Consider the following 20,320-nt stretch of genomic DNA (forward strand, 5'->3'; position numbering starts at 1 on the left):
CACACCAAAAGGGCATCCAACAATTTAATTCCAATCCTGATGCTAACTCCCAAAGTTAGCACAGACCCTACAGATTAAAGGCTCGGGCCCATGAGCCTGCTTTCACTTCAGATGCCAGTCACTAGCCCCAGGAGGCACCCACATTTCTAACCGACCAGCTATAAACTCAAGGGTTTCAACAAACTCCTCATCAGCTTCAATAATTCATTAGAATGACTCACAGAACCTGGGAAAACACTGTATTTACATTTACCAGTTTATTAAAAGGGTAAGACTCAGGCAGGAACAGCCAAATTGAAGAGATTATATAGAGCAAGGTACGAGGGAGGGGGGACATGGAGCTTCCATGCCTTCTCCGGGCACAGCACCTTCCCAAAATACTGATGTGTTCACCAACCTAGAAACTCCCCACTGTTTATGGGTTTTTATAGAGTTTTCATCACATAGGCACCAAATCCTTTGGTGACTGAACTCAATCTCCAGCTCTTCTCCCCTCCTCAGAGACTGGGGGAGTGGGACTGAAAGTTCTAACCCTTTAATCCCATGACTGATTCTTCTGGCAACCAGTCCCCACCCTAAAGCTATCTAAGGACCCCTGGAACCCCAGCCTTGAGTCAACTCTTTAGTATACAAAAGGCACTCTTATCACTCAGGAAATTCCCTGGGTTTTAGGAGTTCTGGGCCAGGAATCTGGGGCAAAGACCATATTATACCACAATACCTAAATCCACATCTTGCAACATATACAAAAATTAAGTCAGAATGCATCGAAGGTCTAAATGTAAAACATAACAACTAAAAAATTTCTAGAAGACAACATAGTTTGAGAAAGTCTATGCTCTGGAGTAAGATAATAGTTCTTAATTCACAAAGTAAGTACAAACCCCACAAAAGAATACAAATGGATAAATAAAACTTCAAATAAAAACTTTCGTTCATCAAAACAAACTGTTAAAAAAAGGCTAGTCATAGAATGGGATAAAATACTTATAAAACACTTATCAGATGAAAGACCTTATACCAGGAATATGTAAAGAAGTCTATAACTCAGTAAGAAGACATCTGATAAAAATATGGTGAAAAGACCTGAATAACACCTCACTACCAAAAAAAAAAAAAAAAAAAAAAGTGACTAAAAAGCACCAGGAAAGATGCTCAAAACCACCAGGCATTAGATAAATGCAAAGCCGCTCAGGCAGGGGGAACGAATACTCAGCAATCAAACACTACTGAACCACGTAACACGGTGAACCTCAAAGTATTATGCTAAGTGAAAGAAGCCAAATACAACAGACCACCTATAGTAGGATTCCATTTAGAAGACATCTTTTTTTTTTTTAAGTTTTATTTAAGTAATATCTACACCAACATGTGACTCAAACTCATGACTGCGAGCTCAAGAGTCATATGCTCTTCCAACTGAGCCAGTCAGACGTCCCAGAAGACATTTTAGAAGAGGAAAAGCTATAGTAAGAGCAAGGAAATAGCTGTTTAAGGGGAGGAGTAGGGGAAGGGATTGACTACAAATGAGCACAAGAAAGCTTTTTAAGTGATGAACACACTCTAGAGATCACTGCTGTGATCATGATCTAAATGTCAACACTCAGCAATTTTATACTTAGAATTGGTACATTTTTTTTAAGGTGTTATTTTACTAAGTAATCTCTACATCTAACATGGGGTTCAAATTCACAACCCTGAGATCAAGAATCGCAAGCTCCTCACTCTGAGCCATTTGGGTGCCCCTAGAATTGGTACATTTTATTTCAAGTAATTCATACTTCAATAAAACAGATTATCTTAAAAAAATGATATACAATAAAAGAACCCTATGCTAAATTATTACAAATTTGTGGGTATCTCTCCTTTCACTTTACTTATCAAACTTCCTAAGGGATTAACATTCAAATACATAAATACAACGTAACCTGAGATTCTGAAATAAGACTGAATAGAACACGTCGTCAGTCAGCAGCCCCAGGTATCTGTGTCACGACATCTATCTCCATTTGAACACTACACACAACATTCAATAAAGCATGTTGAAAATGTTAGTGAGAAGTTTTTAGTGAAATCATAATTTACTAGAATTCAAAAGCAGAAGCAAAACTACATTTACTTTCAAAAAAAACCCCACACTATTATGTATAATTCGGTGAAACACTCAATTTAGAGTTCTACATACAAGAATCAATTACCAAGAATTGTTTATAATCTATTTTAGTAACTTCAAAGGAAAAAAATCCTTATTCTTAGTAATTTCTCATAAACTTTCATTTCAAAAATTTGATGGTAAAAACAATACATTATGTCCTTTGCTACTTAGTATTGGAACACTAGAAGAACAAAAGTAAACAAATAGGGTTACACATTTACATGGACTTCAGTAACCCAGACAAAAGAACTTTTTCATAATTTCATTACAGACACTATATTAAAATCGTGAAGTAGAATTATTTCAGCTTTCCTTTGTGTTTGGAGGTGAGTGTGTCTATATGTGTGTAAGAAACAAGATAAAAGTTTTAAATGAATAAATAACATGTAGACTAAGCAGGGAAGACAGCACACATTTTGGCCAGCGTGTCACGATGAGCTGTGACTCGGAAAACGACACGTCTTAGGATTCCAAGAGAAACCCAGGCAGGCCATGAGCCCAGAACAGTGTCTGACCTACAAGAAGAGTACACTGCAGTGATTCCCAACCTGGAGTCATGCCGAGGGCATGGCATGGTGTCTGAAAACATCTATGTACAGGAAACACTATGTACACCCATGATAATTATGGGGTTTTTTTTTTCTGTAGCTAGATACCATTGTTAATTAACAGAAAATTCACTTAAATACAATGCTATACCCAGAGTGGCATTTTGACATTACGTATCTTCTCAATCAACTATGATGTGTAAGTACATGAAATTTTTAGAATTTAAAAAGGAGACCTCGTACTCCAAAAGGTTAGAAATCATGGTACAGTTAAGAAACAAAACAAAACATTCTGCTCTAGGAGTCATGAGAAGTAGTTCCAGCTAAGTGACCCCCTTTAACCAGGCCCATAACCTCACAGGGATTCTGTAAAATGAAAGCATATGAATGGTTCTATAACGTCTTTTTAAAGATTTTCCTCTCACATGCTGTAACAGTAATTGAGAAACTCGGTCAATGTCACAATTTTAGGTACCTGGTGATTTTTTTCCAAAACTATTTACTTTGTAGATAATTGGTTACTATAATTTATTACTGTAAGATAATTATCTCACAGAAAGTGTGGAGACCGGGACAAGAGAGTAATACTCGGAACCCCTGGTCTTACTGGGGAGCACACAGCCCTCGTGTAGGCCCTAACACCACACGCAGCCCTCTCTCTCAGCACCTGCTTCCCTCATGACCAAACCAGCACATGCCGTCCTCTCCATCTTATCACTCAGTCCCTTCACGTCTGACTGCGTGCCTCCGTGTATCAGTGTGCATATTTGTATGCATCTGTATAATGAAATACTGGAAGGATAAAAAAGAATCTAATAAAAATTTCTACTTTTATTAGAAGAATGAGCAGAAGGGTAGAAGCAGGACTTCTCTCTTTGTATACATGTTATACATTTTGTATACATTTTGATCTAGCACTGATTTTCTAAAAAATAAAATTTGATTTTAAAAATTTAAGTGTTAAGTGAAATATGGTTATCGATTTTAAATAGTATACTTAAAAGGGGAAGTCAGAAATCACTCAGTCCAACCTTCAACACACTAGGGATCACTTTAATAGTGCTTCATCATCTGCTTTCTGGAATATTAGAAAAAGGACGTAAAAAGAATGAACCAAAGTCAGGAGCCAGCGACCCTACCAGTGAACAGGAGGGCGGTCTGAGACAACTGAGAGAAGCTGCGGAACACACCCCAACAGTCCCTGAATCACAGCAGTTTACAGGCTGATTAATTCCAGCAACTGCATGCTGAGTCCCTGTTTGGGCTGTGTTCCCAGAATACAAAAGATGACTTTTAAAGAAGAAAAAAAGAAGTTCCCATCCTCAAGAAATCTGAGGCAAGACCACTTTACAAGCTTTAAGTTTCAGGAAACAAACAAGGTGTCACTGGAATACAGATGGATGGAGAAGAGGAACCTTTGTGGGGCAGAAAGGGAAGAGGTAAAAGGAGTAACTTGAGGGGGCTGGGGGAACTAAGAAACTAACCAGTAAATGAGGACACTGTTTTTGAATATTACTACTTCAGAACATTACTACTTTAGTAGAAATTAAAGCTCTAATTATGTGAAAGTCTGTATTCTTCAACAATAATGAGGCCTGACTAAATTCAGATTTCTATAATGGTATAAATAAGCGTTCATTTTAACTCTGCAAAGAGATTTTATTAATTGGACTAATAATTAATGTGTACACACTAATAATGACAGACCCACCAAACTGCCTCTTTCAAATATATGTAAGAAAAAAAAAAACCTTTCAGAGAAATTTGAAAGAATGGTTCCATTATATACACTGAGTTACTAACATAAATGATTTGCCCCAATTTTTCTATAATTCAAACACTGATTTTTTTTAACAAAATACAGTAACAAATCTCATGAGTTAAAACATACAGCAGAAGATTATCCTGATCATGCAGAAGTTACAAAGCACATACAACAAAGGAAATAAATTTGATGAACCCTCGAAAAAACAGTATTCGAGGCCAACATGTTCACCTGGTAAAAAACATTTGGTATATTACTTAATATGTCCCCAAAAAGGCAACCTATAATAAAAGAGTTGTAAACTGTTGTAAAGCATTAAAGCCTTTTTCAGGGTACTAGTAAGGTGGAGATGCAGAACAAATGGGCAGCAGAGGAGCAGGTGAAATAAAACCTCCACAGAACTACAGCGTCACAGTCAACCAGCAGAAGACAGTCGTGCTGGGGGCCTCGGCAACAGTGAATTCTGAAGCACGTTATCACTGCCATTCCTCAAAGATCCAGGTCCCTGGGCCTTCCTCAAAGGCCCCCTAACTGCTCTACGTTTTTCTTCCCAACAAGTCCCTGAGCAGCCCTCCGAGGCCATCGGTCACGTGCTGGACTCAGTCACCTGGAGACGTCTTCACCTGGTCCTGAAGTCACAGATAACAAGGATCCTAATTCTCTCCATGTAAGTTCTCCATACTGCTTAAGAAAAAATGAAAATGTACGTAAAGCCCGTATGAAAACTGTTACCGGCCATCGCTGACCGACTCAGGGCACCGCACTCCACCGGCCCTCCCGGCCTCCGACAGCCCAGCAGGCTGGCGGCCTGCCCTGCCAAAGGCCTTCCCCCGGCACCTGAGGATGATAATCCCACTCTCTCGGATTACCCAACTGGAGCTAAAACTAATCTTTTCAGGCATGCTACAGTACACTGAAAGCCAAAATATAACTCATTTACACTGAGTGTTTCCTAAATACCACAAAATTCTGCAGTACTTTATGGTGGAAACCACAGAGGCTGAACCCTGACTGACTGAGGGCTCTTGAGAACAAAACTGAAGCCTATCGCCCACAACAAAGACACTCTACACACTTTGTCATTCTCGGCATTGTTCGGGGTTTACTCTAAAGGTTTAACAGATACTTGTTTAATGAATAAAATACTATATGTTGTTCCCTCAAATGTCTAATTGCCTGAAGGGGATTACCTCATTTATATTTTTACTGAAAAAAAATTGTTTATGCTTCAGCCAACTTCTACTTTCATTTCTAAATGACAATGATACTGCTATGTTATCAGCATATACCTTCCTCATCTGCATTTTTTCCTTGTTTTCCTATTTTACTAGTTGAAACAGATTCATTCAATCTCCTGGTATCGAAACAATTACAAAGGGAAAATGCAAGATAACTTAATCTTTAGCTTTTGGTAATACAGTATAATCAGGGGGGAAAATCCTAATTTTCACTGCTGTAGATGCCAATTTAAAAATACAATCCATGGACACATACTTAAGTAGGCGCTACTACAAACAATCTCCAAAGCAAATGTCTGTACTTAATACTTTTTACTGGGGTAGCTACTGCTAGTCAATGAAAGTATTTTTTGATCAACAAATAAATACAGAGCACACTGTTATAGGTAGGAGTCTCAACTTTTCCTTCCCAGCTGATCTGTCATGAATATCATACATGCATTACAAATATTTTAGTGGTTCAAATTATTTTTCCAACTTCCAAAACAATCAACAGAAAGTTCCTTAATACAAAGCATTTTTTTCTCTTGTAAAACAGTAAAAAACAGACAAAGAAAATGTTGGTAATAGAATTCAAATCACAGAACACTTTATAATGGAAAATAGACTATCACCGAGGAAAACTTAGACTACAGTTCAATGTCATAATAAAATTTATTTACATACCAGCACAGAATATCCCTGGGACTTCACTCCTGACTATTATGGTCCGCACTTTCTTATCAGATTTTAAAGCATCCACAGCTTTTGAGAGCTAAACAGATACAGGGAGGGCAAGCAGAAAAAAAAAAATAAAAACAAGGAAAAATCACTTTCAGATTGATGTCAACACTGTATCTTAGTATTAGAAACAAACAGCTTAATCTTTATACTCACCATTTTTATCAGATTTTTACTGAATGAATTTTTGGCATAAGCTCTGTTTATTCCAAGCACCACAATTCCTAGTGGAAAAAAAAAAAAAGGAAACAGCACGAGCGTCTGAGTTAGTGAGTATTCAGGGTACAAGTCCTGCACACACAGCTAGGTAACTTGGGACTTAGGAAATCTGCCCCTTCCTTGAGGTTCACGCCAAGAGCTTTGTCCTTATTTTCATGTTTACCCTCCTTTTCAAGATAAGCGTATTTTTAAACAATGTGGTATATGTAATATATAAGATCAATCTAGTACTTAATATGCACCTCTTTTCTTCTGCTTATTAGAAAAGAACTTAATTAACATCCTGTCCCTTTCACTTTATCTCTTCTTAAGCACCACCAAGGTAAACTGGCACATTTTACTAAATGTACTTATTAGTGAAAAAAATGTGGTTTCATCACCTTCAAGTATGTACAGAAGTAACAGCTAGCAAATCCTTGTCACAGACAAGCCTTGTGGGACCAGCTTTTTTGCTAATGTACCAGGAGTTAGCATCACATTTACTCTTTTTGTCATACTACATAGTTCTCAGTATTTCCATCCCAAATTTCTCTGCTGACTCTGTTCCATATACTTAACCTGAAGGCACTTCCATTTAGACAGAGTCCAACAAGTAATTCAACCTCGATCTATAAAAGCAAAGTTCATTCCTTCTCCCATGAAGCCCAGCTCTCCTTCCTAACTTCTCTAATTCTATCAGGAACCCACCATCCCATTCCAAGTGCTTCAGTCCGATGATCAATTTTCCAAAACAATTATGCACAGAATCCACCCCTCTTTAAAATCCTTTGTCTCCAAAACATTTGCATTCAAAGACCTTAGCGTGATATTCAAAGCCCTATATGACCTGTACTTGACCTTGCTTGTCCCCTGAGTAAGCACAACTTTTCTCAGTGTAGGGAAATGCCTTCCACCACCTTGGGGGTGGGAGTGGGTACGATCCTTATTGTAAATGAGTTAAACTGAAGACAACAAAATGTACACATGCTGTCTCTATGCAAGAAACTGCAAACCTATTTTTCAAAGAAAGTACAAAGATAAACTTCAGCTCACAAAATAAATTTTCAAGAATTCCAAACGATCTCAGCACGGAGAAAATCATGAAGAACCGGTATCTAGGGGCGCCTGGATGGCTCAGTGGGTTAAGCGTCTGCCTTCAGCTCAGGTCATGATCCCAGGGTCCTGGGATCGAGTCCCGCATAGAAGTCCCTGCTCAATGGAGATCCTGCTTCTCCCTCTCCCTCTGCTGCTCCCCTAGCTTGTGCTCTCTCGCTCACTCTCGCGCTATCTCAGATAAATAAATAAAATCTTTTAAAAAATAAGTAAATAAGTATTAAAAAAAAAAAGAACTGGTATCTAGGGCAGGATCTACATTAAACCCTTAAGGACAGCGCTGTCACTAATTAAGTGCTGTAGTACGTGCTGGACTCTGGACTCGGTTCCCAGCGCTTTGTGTTCATTAAGCCGTGTGACCCTCACAGCAACCCAAGAGGAAGGCACTATTTTTATCCTATTGAACAGGCACCCCCAGAATGTGCATTCTTAATTTTAACAGATACTCCTCAAAAATATACTGTCTCTATTAACCGCCCAGCCAAAACACTAATACCTATTTGTTCACAAGAGCAGATATCAGTGAGATGAAAAACGTCTTACAAGACATTGGGAAAATGTAAAGAAACATCTTGAAACTGTCACAAGGTGGAATCCAGGGTTTGCAGGCCTGAAGCTTACAAAATCTAGGGAGCCCTTGTAAGTAAAAGAATACAAAATTACACACATAGAATTAGGGACAGATATAAATATTAAAACCTTCAGAATTTTAAAAACTTGACAACTACTACATTTTCTTTCCAATTATGTATGTGACCTACACTTCCTTCCCTACATCTCTGAATTTTTATATTTATCAATAATTCTGAAAAAATATACAAAACTAATCAAATGGAATTGTAAGGAACACCAAGTAGTCAAAACAATCTCGAAAAAGAAAGTTGGAAGTCTTAGTTGAAGGACTTAATCAAGACACTTCCTGATTTCAAAACTTACTACAAAGCTACAGTAAAAACAGTGTGGTACTGGCGTAAAGAGAGACACACAGATCAACGGAACTGAGAGTCCAGAAATAATCACCTACACTTATGGTCAACTGGTTTTCAAAAAAGATACTGAGACCATTCAGTGCTAAAAGAATAGTCTTTTCAACAAATAGTGATGGGACAACTAGAGATTAACCATCAAAGAATGAAATTGGACCCTCTCCTCACACCATGTATAAAAATTATCTCAAAATGGATCTTAGACACACTATGAGACCTGAAACTATAACTCTCTCAGAAGGAAATAGGTACAAATCTTCATGACCTTGGATTAGGCAACAGTGTCTTAAATATGACAACAAAAGCACAAGCAACAAAAGAAAAAACAAACCATAATTCATCAAAACTATCAAGTAAAAAAAAAAACACCTCACAGAATAGAAAATATTTGCAAATCATACATCTGCCACAGGATTAATATCCAGATTATAGAAGAATTTTTACTACCCACAACAAAAAAACAAACGACCAGAATGAAAAATGGGCAAAAGGTTTAAACAGGTATTTCTCCAAAGGAGATATACAAATGGCCAATAAGCACATGAAATGATGCTCAACATCATTTGTTATTAGGGCAACGCCGATCAACACCACCACGAGGCATCTCCTCACAGCCAGGAGGACAGCTATAATGAACAACAAATGGAAACAAGCGTTGGCGAGCAGGGGGGAAACAGGAACCCTTGGGCACTGCTGAAGATGTTAAAATGGTGCAGCTGCTGTGGAAACCAGTTTGGTGGTTCTTCCAAAAACTAAACATAAAATCACCCCACTGATTCTACTCCTATGTATCTACCCAAGAGAAATGAACACATATGTTCAAACAAATAATTGTACACAGTGTTAAGCAGCATTATTCATAATATCCAAAAAGTAGAAACAAAATGTGGTATATCCATACAGTGGAATAAAAAATAAGAACAGTGAGTAAAATTACCATTCACAGCAAGAACTCAAGAGATTGGTTTAAAGTGTTGACCTTTGATGGCAGGGCCTGAAAATGAAAGGGTGGCACCCTTCCACGGTGCTTTTTTTGTTTAATCTTACCATGTGCATATATAATATTTTTACTTTAGAAATTCTGCAAACTTGAATAATTTAATTATTCTTACTAAAAAATAACATGTAACACACAAAGTACTAAAAACCAGTAATAGAGTATCTCCAATAAACCACATACAGACTTGGGTTCTTCAAAATACACCATGAAAAACCTGAAAACATAACCCACAAAATTGTGGGAAATTGTTTTGCAAATCATGTATCTGATAAGGGACTTGTATCCAGAATATATTAAAAATCTCTTACAATTCAACAATAAAAAGACAAACCCAGTTAAAAAATGGGCAAAGGCTTTGAGAAGACATTTCTCTAAAGAAGATACACACATGGCCAATAAACACATGAAAAGATACGCTACATCATTAACCATTAGGAAGTTCCAAAACAAAGCCACAAGGAGATACCACTTTACAGGCACCAGGATGGCTAGAATCAAAAACACAAACAATAACAAGTATCGGTCAGGATGTACAGAAATGGAGCTCTCATACCTCGCTGGAGGGAATGTAAAATGCTGCAGCCACTCTGGAAAAGTTTGGTAGCTCCTCAAAATGTTAATCATAGAATTATCATGTAACCCAACAATTCCACTAAATGGAAGTGAAAAGAAATGTCCACAAAAATTCCCATGAATGCTCTAAGCAACACTGTTCACAATATCCAAAAAGTGGAAACAACCTAAATGTGTATGAATGATGAATAAACAAAACGTGTCCTGATCTATCCAAACATGGGAATGTTATCCAACAATAAAAAGGAATGGAATACTGACACATGCTACAGCAAGGATGGACCCTGCAAATATAATGCTGAGTGAAAAAAGCCACGGAAGACCACATCTGTGATTTCTTCAAATGCAATGTCCAACACAGACAAAGCTACTGAGACAGAAAACAGATACATGGGCCCAATTTTGCGGGGAGGGGAGTGTGAGAATGCGGAGTCATGACTAAAGAAAACAGGGTTTCTTTCTGGATTGGTAAAAATGTTCCAAAGTTGGATTGTGGTAATGGTGGCACAACTCTCTATATATACTAAAATCAATTGTACATTTTGAATTTTATGGTATGTGAATTATAGATCAATAAAGATTTAGAAATATATACATCTTGGGGCACCTGGGTGGCTCAGTCGGTTAAGCATCTGACTTCAGCTCAGGTCCTGATTCCGGGGTCTTCAGCTGGGAGTCTGCTTGTCCCTCTCCCACCCCCTCTCCCCTGCTAGCGCTCTCTCTAGTACACACTCTCTCCCTCTCTCCCTCTCTCATATAAATAAATAAAAGCTTAAATATACATATACACACACACACACTTTAATACATATTTTTATAAATATAATTCCCATGCCATAAAATGTATGAAAATATGTTAAAAACATGAGAAAAGTAAATAAATAAAAATAAAAACATGAGAAAAATATATGAAAGAAATCAATCTACTAAAAACGAAAGCAAGCAGATGTCAGAAGACCAGCTGGCAGACCCCAGGGACAGTCCCCTTGGGAGATGGTGCTGGCTTGGACAAGAGCAGTGTTGGTAAAGAACACAGAGGGAAGTGAAAAGATTTCAGAGACATTCAGGAAGTCTTGATAATCTGGATGTAAACTGTAAGCAAGGAGCAGGTATCAAGAATGACTTGCATGATCCACTTGCTCTATTTCTGCCAGCAGTTTTTCCAACACGGTTCACAAAGGTGATCTTTGAAGTGGGTCACAATTATGAGCAGAAGCTTGCCAGACGGGGAGAAGTTTGGTAAGGGGAAGAGAGAAGTCATTCCATTCTGGGAGGTGCATGCAAAAGCACGAACAAAAGAGCAGCAAAGGCCAAGCTCAGACACAGCGGAGGGGAGACTGGAGACTAGGCCTGCAGGCAACTGGGAGCCACTAGAAGTTTCTAACTGAACAGAGCAGTCATTCTTGGCCTAAAAAAGGTAACCCCACGACAAGTGCGAACAATAAACTGGGAAGGAGAATGACTGGTGAGCAGCCAACCTATGAAGGAGAGACCCTGGTGAACCACGGCAAGGACTGCTACTCTAAAACCCCAAGCAGATCAGACAACAAAGCGAGAAATAACTGCTATAGAAACCTGGTCCTACAACTGCGCCTCCTCAACAAATTACAAATATGGAACCCAAGCAACAGATGAGTGCTAATGTACTCTGCACTTACTCACGTCCAGCAGCCTGAAGAGGCCCCCAGGGTATACAACAGTTTGGGGCTCCTCTGACCCCGCCTCTCATTCTCTTATTCCTAGCGGGCTGCTGAGACCCTCAAATTTTGGACTGGCCTCAATGGAAGCAAAAGCATCAGGGAGACTCCTTTACCTGCAGATTTCTTAACCTCATGTTTTTCTTTGCACTGCTTATTGCTGGTTCCCTAGTAAACCAAAGCATTTATAAGTTAGCCAAGCCTAAGCCGTCACTGAAAGGAAGCTGAATCAACTTTCTTAAGAAACCATGACTTCCTAATAGTGGATTTTTACATTTCAAGGTAACTGTAAACATCTGAATTTATTGAATTGTTCTGTATGCTCTAATTTCTTCTCTTTGATCCATTTGGATCCTAACTTAAGGACTATCCAGATGTTTTGTGAAATTTTACTTGCAATTTGCATTCATTTAAGTCATAAAGACAAAAAATACAGAATATGGTGCATATTACTCACTGCACCCGCAATCTCTGTATCTAATGTACTGCAGGGACACCGAATAGAGCTGAAATCCCAGTAAGACTAAGCTTACCCAAAAAGGCTCTAATCGCTCCAGTCCCAAATCTACTTTCCAGCTGAATTTCTCAATACTCTGCCTGTCATGTCACAGTGCAGCACACATGCCCTACAGTACTTCCCAAAAACACAACACCTTCAGATTCCACACCTTTGACCATGCTCTGCTCTGTCTGGGGTAATAAACATTTAAATAACAAATGAAATAACTCCTCATACTCCACTAGGAGCATCCATTATGAGCTAGATACTTAGTGGGCAATTTGTATTGACATTCTCATCTAATCTTCACAGAAGCCCTACAATGTTGGTATTATTTTTCCTATTACACACACACTAAAGTTGAGGCACAGAGGCAGTTTGCCTAAGAACGCTCACTATTCCCAAATTCGACTGCCTGGTAAGGAATGCCTGGGAACCGATTTCATCCGGCCAAACCCTAACCCGACCCTCAGAATACCCCTCTCAAGTCCTCCAATCTCCCCAAATATAACTGATGGTAGGTCTCTGGGGGTATTACAGCCCTTCCCTCTCACCAAGCCTTCAAAGTTAGCAGAGCCTTTTTGCCAGCAGTATCTTCCTCACTGTTAGAAGATGCTTAAAGACAGCAATCGTGACTTAACTTCTTTTGCCCTTCTGCTTAACGGATGACAGGTGCTCAGTAACTACGTGTCCAAATTAAATGACCGGTCCTCTGGCAAACTATTCTACCTTTCCCGACCCAAGTGGGCAAGTGAAAGGAACTGGGCTCCAACACTAACACCTCCGGTAGGCAGTTCCCGCCTCCACAGCCCTTCCCCTTCCCCCCGAGGTATTGTATTGCCAATGCATCTGTCTCCTCCACCGCAGGTAGCTCAAGGGCAAGAGCCTTATCACCCACAAGGGTCCCCAAGAGCTTAGCGCGGTACCCGGAAGACAAAAACAAGCTCAAAAAATGGTTTCAGTGAATTGGAATTCAGTCCCCCAAACTAACTTTAACTTTCTAAAATAAACAAGAGGAGAAATTGTTGCGGCTGCACTGCTTTAAGTGTGAGATTCTTCAGAATGAAGTGCATTCTCACTGCAGCTTCTGAAACTCCACCCACCCACCCCCCAAACCCCGATATTTGAGTTGACAGAAAGCAATTCAGAACAAGCACAAAACCTGGAAGCAAATATCACACACCCGGTTTATTGACCTTGGCTCGTCTAGGGATGAGGGCGTGAGCTGCATTTCTGTCTTCGGCGCTGAGTGGGGCCACTTCTACAGGTAAGCTGCTCCAGAGTACACCTTTAGGCACCGCAAGCACCACCAGGGTGCAAGGCTGGGGTGGGGGAGGGGAGGGGTCTCGACCCGGGCCGCTCAGCGGACACTGACGTCAGCCCAGACACTTGACCTTGCGACCCCTTCCCAGGACCCGCGGCTGCCAGCGCCGCGCCCCTCACCTCGGTTCTCCTCCTCCAGGTACCGCACCCGCAGCTCGTCCTCCGTCTTCACTTCAGAGCTGTAGCCCCTCCGCGGGGCCGAGCCCCCGACCGCGGGCGCCCAGCCCCGGGCCCATATCGCCGGGGCGACCCGCGGGCCCATTAAGGAACCGGGCAGCCTCCACCCGGGGCGAAGCCGCGCACAGCAAGCGGCCACCAAGCGAGCGCGGCCGGCCTGCAAGGTGCCCAAGGTCCCAGGCACGGCCACCACCGCCGCCGCCGCCATATTGTCTGTTTACGGCGTGGGCCTGCGGCTGCTGCCCCGCCCCCGCCGCGCGCACGCTACCGCGCGCACGCCACCGGGCACGCCCACGCCCCGCCCCCGGAGCCGCCCTCTGGCACCGGGCCCCGCCCCAGACCCCGCCCCTCGCCGCGTCGCCCCGCCCAGGCCCTGTGGCGGGGTGTTCCCGGGGCCACTTGCCCCGGCCTCCCCTGCCTGGCGCGCGGGTTAGAGGCTCGTCCAGCAGAGGCAGGAGGAAGTAGCTTTCCCAGGCTGTGGAATGGTTTAGGGGAATATGTTCTATAAGAACCCCCCGCTCTCCCTAGGATACGCACTGGGGTCCTATGTTAGCTGCAAAGGTGAGCTGACATGTTTGGCCTCAGGTTTGACTGGCTGGGTAGCAGCTCTGCGCGGGACTCCCGTTTATCCGTGCATCTAAGAGCCACGAGTTATCCGTTACACGTGTCTGTGAACATGCGCAGTGCTTGCTGTGCGGAGTTCAGGAAGGGGGTGAGAACAGCCATTGCAGCAGCGGACCTCAGCCCACCGCCTCAAGCAGGTGCAGTGGCCTTCCCCGAGTCCAGAGTCCTGGTAAGGCACCCTCTTGACAGAATGGGCTCAGCCAAACCCTATGCTGAGGTGGCATTGAGAGCATATGGCTCCTCCCTCAGCCACAAACGCAGAATGTCAGCTTAGTGGATAGGTGTTCATCAAAGCAGTCTGAAATGTTCTATCTAGTTTATCACATCTCAGCCGACAAAAGGTGCGCTTAGGGATCCTGTTTGAAAAGCACGCTGCTTTGAGCATACCCCACTGCCACATTTTTGGATCCTAAGCAAAACTTTCTTCAATATTATACTCAGCTCTGTCCAAAGTGGAAGGAAAAAGCCTGTTGGGTCCCGTGAGTGCGTCTGTTGTGGGAATGTCGTTGAGGGCGCTTTTATTCGGTCTTCTGTAAAGAGCCACTTGTGAAATTTCTCTTGAAGTTTAGGCCAAGGAAAAACTTTGCTTCCCCTTTTCTGACACTCATGTTCAGTTTGATGCTAGGAAACAAGAATTTTGGTCATAGCTCAACTGTTGCAATTATCGCAACCAATTATTGTTCACTTTTATTAGTTGCTAATTGTTTTGCTATCTTTATGTTGGCTCATCAACAGATTATAAATTTAAATAACAGGAGTTCCAGAACACCTGACACAGTGTTATTTAAAATAATATAACTTTATACAAACTTTCGGTTGTAAAATCAATAAATCATAAGAAGTACAGCACAGGGAAGATAGTCAATAACGTAGTAACATTGTATAGCTACAGATAGTAACTACACTTATTGTGGTGAGCTTTCGTGATTCATATAATTACCAAATAACTATGCTTTATACCTGAAACTAGTATAACATTTCCTAAAAGATAAAAATTTTTTGAATTGAGTGCTGTGACTCTTAATAAAATATCATTAAAGAAAGAAGCAAGTAGATAAGAAATACTGTTTGGTTGCTTTGAAGAGCTATGTAACCCATCTTGTGCCACAGTAATTGAATCCAGTTATAGTGATAATCTACAAGGTTTTACTGTAGAGCCAGGAATGTGATACAACTAAATGGCCACAACCTCATAGCACAGGGAATATAGTTAATGGTACTGTAATAGGGTTATGTGGTGACAGACAGTAGCTACACTTGTGGTAGGCGGGGCATAAGGTATAGAGAAGGTGAATCATCATGTTGCGCAGCTGAAACTAATGTAACATTGTGTGTCAACTATACTCAAAAAAATTTTTAAATGAAATGGACATGATGTAAGTTTGAAAATACATTCAACTGTTTATGAAAACTTCTAAATTACCGATAGTACACATTCTATACTAAGTTTTTAATAGGGTCAGAAGAGAGATGTTCAGAAATTTGTTCAGGGACCATCAAAAAAACAAAGAATGTCAGAAAAATACAAATTATTTGTAAAGTGCCAAAGTTTCATATTTTAACAAAATGAAAAAGGTAAGCAAAAAATAATGCAACCTCAGAAAATACTTGTGATTGATTAGGAAAACTGCAGAAAAACAATCATAGATTGTTTGGTTATATTAGAAATCCGATTAAGAAGGACAGCCCATGGTTTTGATGGGGCAGAGCCTGATGGGAAAATGCAAGATAGAGACACTAGTTCCTTCCTTAATAATTTTACTTATTGAAAGACAGTCATGAGGATATCCCAGGCTGTGAAATTGATTCTTAAAAGTTAATGCAGATCACAAATATCGCCATAACCATTACATGTCAGGTCAGACAGATGTGGCTTTGGATCCCAGCTTGATAATTGCTTCACTTTGAGACAGCCACGAGTTATATAAATACTCCATGCTTCCATTTCTCCATTTGCAAGGGACCTAGTACGATATCTGTTTCACCTCACGAATTCTTTGGCCTCAGTTTCTTCATCCAGAAAATGGGAGGGATTGTGCCCATTGTGTAGGTTGATGAAATAAGCATATAAGGCACTTGGCACCAGGAAATGAGAACCAAATAGATAATATTAGCTACCACTTATCAACTTCCTTCTTAATTCACTTCAGACATTTAGATACGGTATTTTATTTAATGTCCAGACAACTTTGAAGTTGGTATTATTATCCCCATTTTGCAGATGAGAGCACTGAGATTAAGTTACTTATCAAACCCCGCAGCTAGTACATCGTGAAGCTGGAATTTGAACTTTGGTATATCTGACTCCAGTCCCCGTATTTGTAATCACTGTCATGCACAGCCTCTCCATAATGTTAAGGTGTCCCATAAAATTTAATTCCCTTTTGTTCCTTTCTACTTTTCAGTAGAAGATGTATGCCAGGAGGAGAGTGTGAGCCAGGAACATCGAGTATCAGTTTGGGAGAGGAAGGTAGGGCTGATGTTTGGGGATATTCTATTACTATTACTACCGTCTGTCTATAGGATTGGGACCTTTGCCTCCAGCCAGCTCTCAGCTAATACTCTTTTTGATTTGCCACACCCCTGTCGTTTGTCTAATGCTTAACTTCCATATAGTATTAAGGGTGTGCAATACAGGATGGCCAACCCTGAGCTGCTAGAACACAGGCAGCCTTGAATGGGAGAAGCCATCCCTCCGAGAACATGGCTCTGTTGCACAAAACATGCAGGAGAACGTAGGTGTCCCGGGTAAAATAAAACGCTTGCCAGCACCTTACCAACCACAAGTGGAGAGACAAAGCTAATTTAGCAAATGCTGTGTGACGAATAAAGCAGAACTCTTGTCTGGACTTTTCTGAAAATGGGAGTATATTCTTAAAACTATCTTGCCTGAAACAATCTACGAGAAAGTAGTATATTAGCGTAAAGGCTGGGCCCCTGTATCTGAGACACCCATGAACGTGATGGGTTAGACGAGAGAGAATGTTAACAGTCCAGGCCTATAAGATGGCTCGGCTGTCTTCAACATGGGGCATCCATCTCTGGGTCTAAAGTGGCTGCTCCCTACCACCAGCAGACAGAGAAGGGGAGTACCCAGCTCTAGAATGGGCACCCGTCCCTTCTGCTTCCCTTGGGCCACACGAGGCAGCAAAGTGGGCCTAAAAATGTATCCTTGTGCCAGGCAACATATACCCAGCTACCATTCTATTAGTACGTACAATGGTAGTAATTACAGATAGTCAGGAGCACAATCTGCTGCAGACTCTTTTGATTTTTTACTTTTAAACCAGAAGTTTCATAAATCCCGAGAGAAAGATTCACAGCCCTAAAATGTGACAGGTTTCACAAGAAACAACTGGAACTGCAAACTGAAGACGTTTGTCAACATGAGCTACCTGGAAATAATTGCTGTTATATCTTCGGAATTGAAGAGACAGTATAAAAGATAAGCATAAGACATTGTGTGCACAACCACAACCATGTTAAATCTGTGAGGATCTACAATACAGTGACACACAGAGATGCTTGTAATCTACATGTCCTACAATATAAAACTATGAGAAACTATTTCAAAATGATGTGTGCTCATAGATAATAAGAAAGTGACACAAAAATATATATATATAATTGTCTTCAATGTGAGATCTTTGTGTAATTTTAATCTAGAGCTCTTTAAGTATTACATAGGCATTTTGAGTATCTATTACTCTAAGGCACAAAAAATAGTCACAGTACATTTTAAGGGGGGTGCAAAGTTTTACTCAAGCTTTAGTCCCAAAATAAAAATCAAAACAACAGCCCCTCTCAATTTCTTTGGGTCTCTTTTTAATGTTTTTAAATAGTCTTCTTTTCAAGTGTTCTCTAAGTCTCCAGAGTGGATTTCCTCTCCGGAAACTCTCCCTTTCCAACCTAACCTGAATACTCACCTCAGAGTGGGAGGGATTGAATGGCAAACCCAGAAAACCCCATGTCCGGAGTCTTGGAGGTTCCAATAAGCCTCACCCAAGGACATTGTCCCCTCAGAGAAGGTATGACAGGAGACCCTCTGAAGAGGCCTCTTGACTGGATACTGCACTCCACCCCCTGCCGAGATTTTGTAGGTTCTATTTATAAGTACTGACCATGACCACATGTGCCTGTGAGCTCCCTCTACCTACAAGGCAAAATGATAAGTGTTGCACAAGCAGAGAAACTGAGGCTTTAAATTACTGAGAGTTACATAGCTATACGTTGCAGAGCGAAGAATCAAACACTCGACTCTAGAATCTGAGTTATTAATTATTGCCTTGTATTGTCTGCTTTTCTCAGGTGATCGTCAGGGCTCTGCCCTACCCATTGCCACCCCCACTCCCCGCTGTGGGGAACTTGACCACTCTCCTCTGTTATCCTCTCATTTGGAAACTTCACCTCCTGCATTAGATCCTCTGTGGTCATGATTTCCCTGATATTGCCTCTTCCTCCTGCCGACCACATAGTTGCCAATTGTGTATGCACTCATACACACAAACATACAGGCACACATACTCTAGGCTCTGAAGATACATGCCACCATTGTCTAGGGGGATGGGAGGGATGATAGGTAGAGGATATATAGCTTCATTTGGGGTGATGGAGATGTCCTAAAATCGACTACTGATGTTTGCATACCTCTGAGAATATACTAAAAACCATTGAATTGTATATTTTAAATGGATGAATTGTATGGTATGTGGAATTATATTTCAATAAAAAGAGGAGGTGGATTAGGGCTTCTAGAAGATATGGCTGGTTCTTTACCTGAGACAGAGAAAACACAAGGCAAGTCCAGACTATCTTGTGCCAGAACACAATGAGGTGCTCAAAGACTGGCAGAGGTGAGAAAGACACGGATTGAAGGAGATCTCTCTGGCCAAATCTGGGACAAGGGGGGCATCAATAGGAATAATGCCAGTAATGGATACTAATATTTAGAATTTTATTTTTAAGTCAGTGAACAATTAAGTGAATGTCTGGCTGATGATGGAGGCCAGTTTTTCCCTATTGGAGTGGGAGAATACAGATAAGCCAGCCAGGGGAGGTGCTGGGATTACCGGTGTGATAAGAGGATAGCATTGGAGACATCCATATGAACTCATGTTTAGTTTAGTATGGATGCAGATGATTACATATAGAAATATTTAGATATGTGCATATACATTGTTTAGTATATACATATATACATCCTTGCTCTCAGCTGAGGTGATCCGGAAGCAATGGTAGCGCAGTAGCAATGAGCACACTTAGTGCCCAGATCTTGGTTTCTAAAACCATTCTTCAGTAAAAGTGCTCCTTGGAGAAACAGCTGATTTTAGGACTCAGACATTATAGAAAATATATGGGATGAGCCAGAAGGATGTTGTAGAATCAGAAAGTAAGAAAGTGCTAAAAAACAAAACAAAACAAAGAAACCCACAATCATGGGAGTATGTCAAAAGACTCAGAAACCAAGTGAAACACCTCCCCATTGGCCAGATCTGGAACTAGTTGAACAAAAATAAATAAAGTAGTGTAAGATTATAACCCAAAGCAGAAAATAAGTATCCACAAATCCCACCGATATAAAATAAATGATTGAATAAATAAATGGGAGAGAAGAGACAAATCTCCCAAGTAGAATTCCAAATACCTTACATAGACACTGCCCTCAAGCAGGAAAAACATAACCACTATTTAAGTGTGGGCTGCA

At 40.7% G+C, this 20,320-nt stretch overlaps 1 protein-coding gene and 1 long non-coding RNA gene across 5 annotated transcripts in view; one reads left to right on the top strand and one right to left on the bottom strand.

The window, feature by feature from the left end:
* Nucleotides 1–14,249, bottom strand: part of AUH (AU RNA binding methylglutaconyl-CoA hydratase) — a 177,419-nt gene extending 163,170 nt beyond the window's left edge. Inside the window, exons 1-3 of one of the 4 annotated variants that reach the window (XM_078062197.1) lie at nucleotides 13,936–14,249; nucleotides 6,583–6,650; nucleotides 6,373–6,460 (exon numbers count right to left, since the gene is read on the bottom strand). In XM_078062197.1, coding sequence (XP_077918323.1) covers nucleotides 6,373–6,460; nucleotides 6,583–6,650; nucleotides 13,936–14,200 — 421 coding nt within the window. In that variant the 5' untranslated portion in view covers nucleotides 14,201–14,249. The remainder of the gene's footprint in view (nucleotides 1–6,372; nucleotides 6,461–6,582; nucleotides 6,651–13,935) is intronic. The other 3 variants (XM_078062195.1, XM_078062196.1, XM_078062194.1) reach the window with 3 other exon arrangements.
* A 331-nt stretch (nucleotides 14,250–14,580) lies between these two features.
* The window catches only part of LOC118535972 (uncharacterized), a 39,711-nt gene continuing 33,971 nt past the window's right edge, over nucleotides 14,581–20,320 (top strand). Inside the window, exons 1-2 of the long non-coding RNA XR_013443931.1 lie at nucleotides 14,581–14,785; nucleotides 17,022–17,086. This is a non-coding gene — a long non-coding RNA (uncharacterized LOC118535972). The remainder of the gene's footprint in view (nucleotides 14,786–17,021; nucleotides 17,087–20,320) is intronic.

Source organism: Halichoerus grypus, chromosome 14, assembly GCF_964656455.1.
Source record: "Halichoerus grypus chromosome 14, mHalGry1.hap1.1, whole genome shotgun sequence".
Lineage (NCBI taxonomy): Eukaryota > Metazoa > Chordata > Mammalia > Carnivora > Phocidae > Halichoerus > Halichoerus grypus.